Source organism: Trachypithecus francoisi, unplaced genomic scaffold (assembly GCF_009764315.1).
Source record: "Trachypithecus francoisi isolate TF-2019V2 unplaced genomic scaffold, Tfra_2.0 Lachesis_group1, whole genome shotgun sequence".
NCBI lineage: Eukaryota > Metazoa > Chordata > Mammalia > Primates > Cercopithecidae > Trachypithecus > Trachypithecus francoisi.
The window spans coordinates 1,770,620-1,779,627 of record NW_022681454.1 but is presented as its reverse complement, the minus strand read 5'-3'; the positions used below and the strand labels follow the sequence as shown (position 1 = coordinate 1,779,627).

At 57.6% G+C, this 9,008-nt stretch overlaps 1 protein-coding gene and 1 long non-coding RNA gene across 3 annotated transcripts; one reads left to right on the top strand and one right to left on the bottom strand.

The window, feature by feature from the left end:
- The first annotated feature begins 30 nt into the window (after positions 1 to 30).
- On the top strand, positions 31 to 5,203 carry TMEM129 (transmembrane protein 129, E3 ubiquitin ligase). 2 transcript variants are annotated; one of them, XM_033213449.1, is made up of 4 exons: positions 31 to 582; positions 2,620 to 3,094; positions 3,582 to 3,741; positions 3,822 to 5,202. In XM_033213449.1, exons 1-4 carry the CDS (start codon positions 378 to 380, stop codon positions 4,068 to 4,070), a joined length of 1,089 nt encoding a protein of 362 aa, XP_033069340.1. In that variant the 5' UTR covers positions 31 to 377; the 3' UTR covers positions 4,071 to 5,202. The 2 variants fall into 2 exon arrangements, with proteins under 2 accessions (XP_033069340.1, XP_033069341.1); XM_033213450.1 differs by lacking the exon at positions 3,582 to 3,741 and having other exon boundaries at positions 3,822 to 5,203.
- Positions 5,204 to 5,794: 591 nt separating this feature from the next.
- LOC117085038 lies at positions 5,795 to 8,998 on the bottom strand. Its single transcript, XR_004437771.1, has 2 exons — positions 8,635 to 8,998; positions 5,795 to 6,503 (listed from the first exon to the last, which is right to left on the bottom strand). It is a non-coding gene; the product is annotated as an uncharacterized LOC117085038 (long non-coding RNA).
- Positions 8,999 to 9,008: the final 10 nt, after the last annotated feature.

Below are 9,008 nucleotides of genomic sequence, written 5' to 3'. Positions count from 1 at the left end.
CCTCGTGCGCCGACGATTCCGTTTCCGAGTGGAGGGCCTGCCAGGGGTGTCTGAAGCTGAGACCTCTGGCTCGCCGTCGCCGCACGAATTTCGGGTTCTGCAGCTGACGCTACTGGGCGGGGCTTCATGGCCAGGCCCTGAGAGCGGCTGGCTCAGGCCTAAGTTTCCCCAGCTGTGCATTGAGACCAGGTGCAGTGCCGCCTCCAGGGCGGGCCCTGAAGAGAGGCCGCACCCTCACGGGGACTCCATCTCCTAGAGTGCCCTGCGGGCGGCCGGGCGGCGGCTGCCGCAACCAACAGGTCGGGGTCTGGGCGCTGCGACCTCTTCCCCGCGCAGGGGGCAGGGTCCTCGCCGGACAGCTTCCCGGCGGCGGCGCGATGGACAGCCCCGAGGTGACCTTCACTCTCGCCTATCTGGTGTTCGCCGTGTGCTTTGTGTTCACGCCTAACGAGTTCCACGCGGCGGGGCTCACGGTGCAGAACCTGCTGTCGGGCTGGCTGGGCAGCGAGGACGCCGCCTTCGTGCCCTTCCACTTGCGCCGCACGGCCGCCACGCTGTTGTGCCACTCGCTGCTGCCGCTCGGTGAGGCTGCTCTGGCCGGCCAGCCGCGTTGTCTCCTGCGCAGGGCTTGCTGGGAGGTCAGGAGGAGGCCTCCGCCAGTTCGCCCAGGCCCCGAAAGCGCCTGGGCACAGCTGGGGAGAGGCGCCGGTCCTCATCCAGAGGGACCGCGGCGTGGGCTGAGCGCTCTTAGGGGCGCCGCCGGCGCTGGCTTGCAGGTGACGGGAACCCAAGTACAGAACCTTGGGCAGGGGATGCCTCGGCTCACCAAGTCCTGAACCGTCACGTGCCTGGGGGTTGCAAGGCCAAGCAGCCTTTGCTTGTCGTGGTTGGGGGCAGTGGCCAGGAGAAGGCAACTGTTGATTGAGTCCAACAGAAGGGGTCAGAGGGGCTGTGTGGAGGGTGGCACTGCTCTAGGCCTTGGAAGGTGAGTGTACGGAGAACAGGCGGATTTGGAGGCAGTTCCAGTTTGGGGGCGCCACAGGGGCAGAGGCTGAGGAGGGCCTCTGTGGAGGTGGGACCCTCAGAGTTGCCCGGGGGGGTGTTGGGATGGGCCCCAGGTGCTAACTGGGGCTCTGGAAGGTCCTTGTCTCAGCTGGTTGGATGACGCAGAGGTGGGAGGTGGGGGGTGCAGTGGCTGAAAAGGGATTTCAAGGGGGGACCTCTGGAGGACACAGGGGCAGACGCAGGTCTGGGAGGACAAATGGCCAGTGGCTGGCCAGGTCTGTCGCTCTGGGGAAACGAGGGGTGACTCTCCACATCCCGGTGTGAGAATGCAGCTGCCTGGGCCCAGGGGAGCTGGAGGCAGGTGTGGGGTGGAGACGCCCGGGCCTGCCTCATGGAGAGGGTGGGCTGGGGGCCCACTTGAGAGATGGATGGGGTTGAGTGGGGCTAGGGCCCTGACCAGGCCGCTTTCGAGGGCTACTAGGTGGGATTCTGTATCCGTTCCAACTGCACCCTCCCCATTCACCACAGGTGAATGGTGGTGGCCACACCTGGAGCAGACAGCACAGCTGACCTCACAGCTGGATGTCAAGCTCTTTTTATTTTTAACTTAGTTTGAAAGTTTTCAAGCTTTATTAGGTATTAGTTATCTATTGATATTTATTTATTTATTTATTTATTTATTTATTTTTTGAGACGGAGTCTCACTCTGTCGCCCAGGCTGGAGTGCAGTGGATCTTGGCTCACTGCAACTTTGTTTCCTGGGTTCACACCATTCTCTTGCCTCAGCCTCCCGAGTAGCTGGGACTACAGGCGCCCGCCACCACGCCCGGCTAATTTTTTTGTATTTTTTAGTAGAGACGGGGTTTCACCGTGTTAGCCAGGATGGTGTCAATCTCCTGACCTTGTGATCTGCCTGTCTCGGCCTCCCAAAGTGCTGGGATTACAGGCGTGAGCCACCGTGCCCGGCCCCTAGTAACCTATTGTTACATGTCACGTTACCTTGAAATTCAGTGACTGGGCCAACTCCAAATGTGGACTATTACTTTTTGCCAACTGGAACCTGCTAGTGCAACTCCTCCCCGTCTCCATTGCTTATTGGACCTTCACATTGTCCCGGATCTGGCCAGCAGGGCCCTGAAGTTGGCTCTGTGTCCTCTGGGCGTGTCCCATCATTCTTTGACCCTTGCTTCCTTTCTCGCACACAACTTCTCAGCTCTGGGAAGGGCCACATTTGACCAGCCTTCTCAGAGCCGGTGAGATTGAGAGACCGAGATCCTGTCCAGGCAGCTGCCCTGAGCAGGCCAGGGGTCAGCTCTGCCTGAGGGGACACTTGATTGTGTTTATTTTTCCCTTTCTAGGCTTTTGTAGTTTTTTCAATATTTACATATTGTATGAAACTAAAGCAGCAAATTAAACACCTTTTCCCCTAATATATCCTGCCATTGCCACAGGCAGGGACAGAGTGGGCTGGCTAGGGAAGTGCAGAGTGGGTAAAACCCACTTACCCTGGGAGGTGACCCTGGAACCCGGGCAGAGGGCCAGGCCCAGGGCTGTGTGGGGGTGGACAGCGGCCTGGCACCCACTTTCTCCTGAGGCTCACCCTGTCCTTTGCAGGCTACTATGTGGGCATGTGCCTTGCGGCTTCAGAAAAGCGGCTCCACTTCCCCAGCCAGGCCCCTGAGGCCTGGCAGCTCTTCCTGCTGCTGGCCGTGACCCTCCCCTCTGTCGCCTGCATCCTGATCTACTACTGGTCCCGTGACCGGTGGGCCCGCCACCCACTGGCGCGCACACTGGCACTCTATGCCCTCCCACAGTCGGGCTGGCAGGCTGTTGCCTCCTCCATCAACACTGAGTTCCGGCGGATTGACAAGTTTGCCACCGGTGCACCAGGTGCCCGTGTGATTGTGACAGACACGTGGGTGATGAAGGTGACCACCTACCGAGTGCACGTGGCCCAGCAGCAGGACGTGCACCTGACTGTGACGGAGTCTCGGCAGCACGAGCTTTCGCCAGACTCGAACCTGCCCGTGCAGCTCCTCACCATCCGTGTGGCCAGCGCCAACCCTGCCATGCAGGCCTTTGACATCCGGTAAGAGTGTGGTGCCTGCGGGGGTGCAGAGGGGGTGCAGAGGGCACGCGGCAGGCCAGAGCCAGGCTCTGGCGCCATGACCCCTGGGAGGTGCTAGGCGTAGCCGGTGTGGACTCCAGCACTACTGGATTTGTGTGACACCAGGCAAGGTGTCCACGAGACACCAGTCACTGAGCCCTCCCGCATAGCCCTCCTTTGGGCCCCCCTGCACTCTTGGCCTCCTCTTCCACTCTCCCTGGAGCCGTCTCCCCCAGATTCTTGGGGAGCACTCAGGACAATGCAGCCCTCAGGCTGGATAGCTGCCTTGCTCCTAGGTCTGCCCCACGCCCAGGTTGGGCTGTCTGGCACTGGGTCCCTGGGCTCTGGCCTTAGCCATCTCTCCTGGTTGGTCCTGGTGCGACAGCTGCCCTTTCACTCCTTGGGGTATGGCCTCCATCTCCCCCTCCCTTCGCCCTGCAGAGGGGCCCAGCAGCTCTCCTCCCTGCAGGCTGAACTCCACTGAGTATGGGGAGCTCTGCGAGAAACTCCGGGCACCCATCCGCAGGGCAGCCCACGTGGTCATCCACCAGAGTCTGGGCGACCTGTTCCTGGAGACATTTGCCTCCCTGGTAGAGGTCAACCCAGCCTACTCAGTGCCCAGCAGCCAGGTGGGGGCCTGGGCCAGGTGGATGGGTGGGTGCCCATGGGTGTCTGCCTGGGCTCCTGGTGACACTCCACCTGCCTGCAGGAGCTGGAGGCCTGCATAGGCTGCATGCAGACGCGTGCCAGCGTGAAGCTGGTGAAGACCTGTCAGGAGGCAGCCGCAGGCGAGTGCCAGCAGTGTTACTGCCGCCCCATGTGGTGCCTCACCTGCATGGGGAAGTGGTTCGCCAGCCGCCAGGACCCCCTGCGCCCTGACACCTGGCTGGCCAGCCGCGTGCCCTGCCCCACCTGCCGTGCACGCTTCTGCATCCTGGATGTGTGCACCGTGCGCTGAGTGGGCTGGGCCTTGAGGTGACTGTGTCCCCCCAGCCACGGGGCGGGGAAGGGGGTGGCTGGGCCTCCTGGCTGGCAAAGGGCTCTACTTAAAGCACATGATCTGGAGCACCTCACCTCTGCCCTGGGTCTGCAGAAGGCTGAGGACTTTTGGTTAAAAGCAATCCTCATGAAAACACCTCACCCTGCTTGGCAGCGAGGGTACAAGTCCTGGGTACCTCCTCTTCGCCTCCCTTCTGCCCCCTTCCTGCTGCTGGGGGCAGATCCTGCACACACAGAACACAGCGTTTGCCCCCGAGCCATTCCTTGGAGACCCTGGGTCTACCCCAGGTGGTCGTCACCTGGGCCATTTGCCTTACTTCCCTGGAGCACACCCGCCCTCAGTTAGGTGCCAGACCCAGGTCCGCATTCTCCTGCCCTGTCCTGGATCTGGCCCCTGGCTGCCTGGAGAACCCTGGGTAGGTCCCAAGGGTGGGATAGAGAAGAGGGCACCGCTGTGGTGTGGGAGCAGTCCTGGGGCTTCCTGGTGGCTGTGGCCAGTTGAGAGCCATTCCTGGGTGGGGTGGCAATGGAAGGACAGGTCAGAGTGCCCTCATTTGTGGGGCTGCCCCTCAGGGGTTCTCATCCTGTCCTTGGTGCCTTCTGCTGCCCAACAAGTCCAGGGAAGGCCGAGGCCTCAGACTGCTGGGTGGGGGTGGGGGTTGAGGACCAAAGTGCCATAGTGACATCCAGAACACAAGCCCGCCAGGGGTCCAGCACAGGCTGCCCACTCCCCAGGGTCTCCCAGGCTCAGAAGGGGGTGCACGCCCCGTGTGGTCAAGGCTCTGGTGGGTGTCTTGCCCAGTTCCTGTTGGTTCAAGGGGAGGGAGATGTTGGCCAGGCCCCAGGCACAGCCCTGACACAACCCGCGGCCCCAAAGCCCCTGGGCTTGGCCGTTTCAGGCAGAGGTGATGGACTCAGGTGGCCTGACCCTTGGGATTTGGGAGGCTTCCTGGAGCACTCAGCAGGTGAAGGCAGCAGGGGCCATGGCTGGGAGCCAGACCTAGCCTTGATCCTGAGTTTTTTTTTTTTTTTTTAAGACGGAGTCTTGCTCTATTGCCCAGGCTGGAGTGCAGTGGCATGAACTCGGCTCACGGCAAGCTCCGCCTCCTGGGTTCACCCCATTCTCCTGCCTCAGCCTCCTGAGTAGCTGGGACTACAGGCGCCTGCCACCGTGCCTGGCTAATTTTTTGTATTTTTAGTAGAGACGGGGTTTCACCGTTGTTAGCCAGGATGGTCTCGATCTCCTGACCTCGTGATCTGCCCGCCTTGGCCTCCCAAAGTGCTTGGATTACAGATGTGAACCACTGCACCCAGCTGATCCTGAGTTTTAAGGGCTGCCAAAGAGGGGCAGTGGGTTGGGGTTGTTTTTACTACAAAAGAAGTAACTTAGTTTTGGGCCAGGTGCAGTGGTTCAAGCCTGTAATCCCAGCACTTTGGGAGGCTGAGACGGGTGGATCACGAGGTCAGGAGATCGAGACCATCCTGGCTAACACAGTGAAACCCCATCTCTACTAAAAAATAAAAAAACTAGCCGGGCAAGGTGGTGGGCGCCTGTAGTCCCAGCTAGTTGGGAGGCTGAGCCAGGAGAATGGTGTGAACCTGGGAGGCGGAGCTTGCAGTGAGCTGAGATCCGGCCACTACACTCCAGCCTGGGTGACACAGCGAGACTCCGTCTCAAAAAAATAAAATTAAAAAAAAAAAAAAGAAGTAACTTAGTTTTATAAAGACAAATCTATTGTAGCCAAATTACACCGTATTTAATAAAATGTACTCTGAAGTGATGTACTGTGTTTTGTGTGGCCCAATATTAAAACCAAACTTTTGTCATAGTTGGAGAATGGCCTGGGGGTGTTGGAGAAGCCACCTTAGAGGTGGAATTGTGCGCATGGCGTGCTTTGTTCAGAATAAGGAGGAAAAAACCCTTTGGTTGGGAGGCGGGTGTGGTAGGAACCTTCTCTGATTTCTAGTTTGGGGACTCTGGGGTCTTGACAACCCCCAACCCAGGGCCATCTGCAGGAGCAGGGTAGGAGGGGCAGAGACACATGCTGGGGGAAGTCACTGTGTGGTCGCCACTGTGGCTTCTTGCAGATTCAGGAACTGATGTGCGGACACGTGGGTAGCCAAGGAGCGAGCAGTCTTTCCGGTTCACTTATGTTTGCAGCTGCCTCCTGTGAGGACACCAGGCTGTCTCTACTGACCTCACTGTGGGTCACGGTGGCCCAGGAATTGCCAGCTAAGCACCTAGGGCAGACAAGGCGGCACCCGGGGTTCCCCACAGCACTGGGCCCTCGGGTGAGCACCCCAGCAACTGGACAGTGAGCGCTGGCTGCTGTTTTCCCCATTCTGCTTCTTGACTCACAGGACGGTTCTTGGGGAAACAGTACACGTAATCCTGTTGAAAGATATCACAGTGGGCTTTAGTTTCCTGTGCTCCGAGTGTCTTCCGATTCTTTCCAGTGTGGTGCTTTCACTAGCATTCTTTTGCATACACAACCAGGCACTGCTTTAACCAACAACAGAGACTAGTGAGCATCTACTGAGGGGCTGTTACAGACCCTGACTGTGTGCCAGGCCCTAGGGCTCCCAGGCACTTGGACTCTTTGGCTCTGTGCTGTTAACTTAGAGGAGACTATTTCTTCTGAAAAGTTACAGCCTGATGATGAGAATCGCTTGAACCCGGATAGCAGAGGTTGCAGTGAGCCGAGACTCCGCTCCACTCCAGCCTGGGCGACAGAATGAGACTGTCTCAAAAAAATAAAAAAGTTACAGCCTGCAAGGTGGCCTTCCCTGCAAGGAAAGCACAGCCTCTGGCCAAGACCAGAGACGGGCACTTCAGAGGAGGAGGAGGGGTTGGGGCAGGAGCTGAATGGGTTGGCTAAACATGCATATTCAGCAGGTGACAAGAAGATCTATGAATATTCATGAAGGCAGTCCTGACGCTTGCATCCTGAACAAACATAATCCACATTCATTTTGGGGTGGAGACTTAACATTTAAATGTATTATAATGAGGTTCTACACAGGCCAGAAGTGGTCCATCACTGTGGTCTCTTATCTGGACCAAGTTACTGAAATCAGTCGCCTGTTCAATGAAACCTGTAGTTCCAATGAAACCTGTAGTTCCAATGAAACCTGTAGTTATGGCTAGTGGAATAGGGACTGGGGGATCAGTTGGCATCTGGTGGAACTGCAAATTGGTTTTATTGTTTTGAGACGGTCTCACTCTGTTGCCCAGGCTGGAGTGCAGTGGCGCCATCTGGGCTCACTGCAGCCTTGACCTCCCCGGTTCAAGCAATCCTGCTTCAGCCTCTTGAGTAGCTGGGATCACAGGCACTCTCCACCACAGCCGGCTAATTGTTTTGATTTTTAGTAAAGAAGTTATGTTGCCCAGGCTGGTCTTGAATTCCTGAGCTCAAGCGATCCTCCCACCTTAGCTTCCCAAAGTGCTGGGATGATAGGTGTGAGCCACAGTACCTAGCCTTTTTGTTTAAGTTTTTTGTAAGACAGGGTCTCGCTGTTGCCCAGGCTGGTCTTAAACTCTGGACCTGAAGCAGTCCTCTGGCTTCAACCTCCCAAAGAGTTGGGATCACAGGCATGAGCCATCATCTCAGCCACTGCACTGTTTCAATACTGCTTATCTCAAGGCCAGTGCTTGTTGCGCTACTAAGAGGAAAAGAAAAGCAGTGTGACAGTAAGAATATAGTTTAAATGTAGGGTGTGTGACTTAACCCTTGCCTGGCATGACCTTAGGTCCTATTCATAATTTGGTATCTTATTGCCACTGGTGTCCAGTTGTTGAGGGCTTAGGATTTTAATTTTTTTTTGAGACAGAGTTTCACTCTTGTTGCCCAGGTTAGAGTGCAGTGGCATGATCTTGACCCACCACCTCCCGGGTTCAAACAATTCTCCTGTCTCAGCCTCCCGAGTAGCTGGGATTACAGGCATGCGCCACCACGCCAGGCTAATTATTTTTAGTAGAGACGGGGTTTCTCCATGTTGGTCAGGCTGGTCTCGAACTCCCGACTTCAGATGATCCTCCCACCTCGGCCTCCCAAAGTGTTGGGATTATTAGCGTGAGCCACCGCACCCTGCAAAGATTTTATTTTTAGTTTACAGTATTGAGGGTTATGGGATGCCCAGGGCCTGGGGAGGGAGGGGACAGGATGTGTCTCCTAGTCTTAGGATGACCTTTTCAGGTTCAAAAGGGGGCGGTGGGCACACCAAGGCACAGTCCTGAGGGCAGCAGGTGCAAAAGCCAGGCCCTCCCAGAGGTGTAGGGCCTGAGAGGGATCCCAAGCATCCTTGGGGCTCAGCCTCCTGGACCTGACCCCACTGCCCACTCTTTTGGCTGGTTCCACTCTCCCCTGCATCCCTCACGTTGTCCCCAACAGGAAGCTGTGGGAACCTGTTCCCAGGTGTATGTGCACCCCTGTTGGGGTTCTATTTGGCTGGATCCGCAGGGCCATCAGCTGCAACTGTGACGGCGGCGGGGAAGCGGGACGGATGGTGCGGATCTACAGGACCTCGCCTCCAGGTGGGGCCTCCCTGCTGAGCCAGGGATTCTTCAGGATACTTCAAGCCCAGTCAACTCCAGGCAGACAGTGGGAGCGTCAGGTACCGGCGACACAGTGGAGGACGTCACGGACGAGCAGGGAGGCAGCTGGCATCCGAGACTAGCGGCGGAGACTAGCGGCTCAGTCGGTGGCCGGTGTGCAGCTAACGGCCAGGGCAGTAGGACCAGAAAGACTCAGCGTAGTGGTCAACTATCGCTACCTAAAAGGTTCCTCCAAAACTTTAAGCGGCTCAAAACAACAGACCGCGGGTACGGGCCTGCAGCGGCCACGGGACCGTGGGGAGCAGTCAGTACTGGCCATAGGCCACGCCTTCCGGGTTCCGG

What these genes read in the sequence shown, in the direction of transcription:
- TMEM129 (XM_033213449.1), top strand. Translation starts at nt 378, where the DNA reads ATGGACAGCCCCGAGGTGACCTTCACTCTCGCCTATCTGGTGTTCGCC. An exon ending in CCACTCGCTGCTGCCGCTCG is followed by an intron (nt 583 to 2,619) that starts GTGAGGCTGCTC and finishes TGTCCTTTGCAG; the next exon opens with GCTACTATGTGGGCATGTGC. An exon ending in ACTCAGTGCCCAGCAGCCAG is followed by an intron (nt 3,742 to 3,821) that starts GTGGGGGCCTGG and finishes ACCTGCCTGCAG; the next exon opens with GAGCTGGAGGCCTGCATAGG.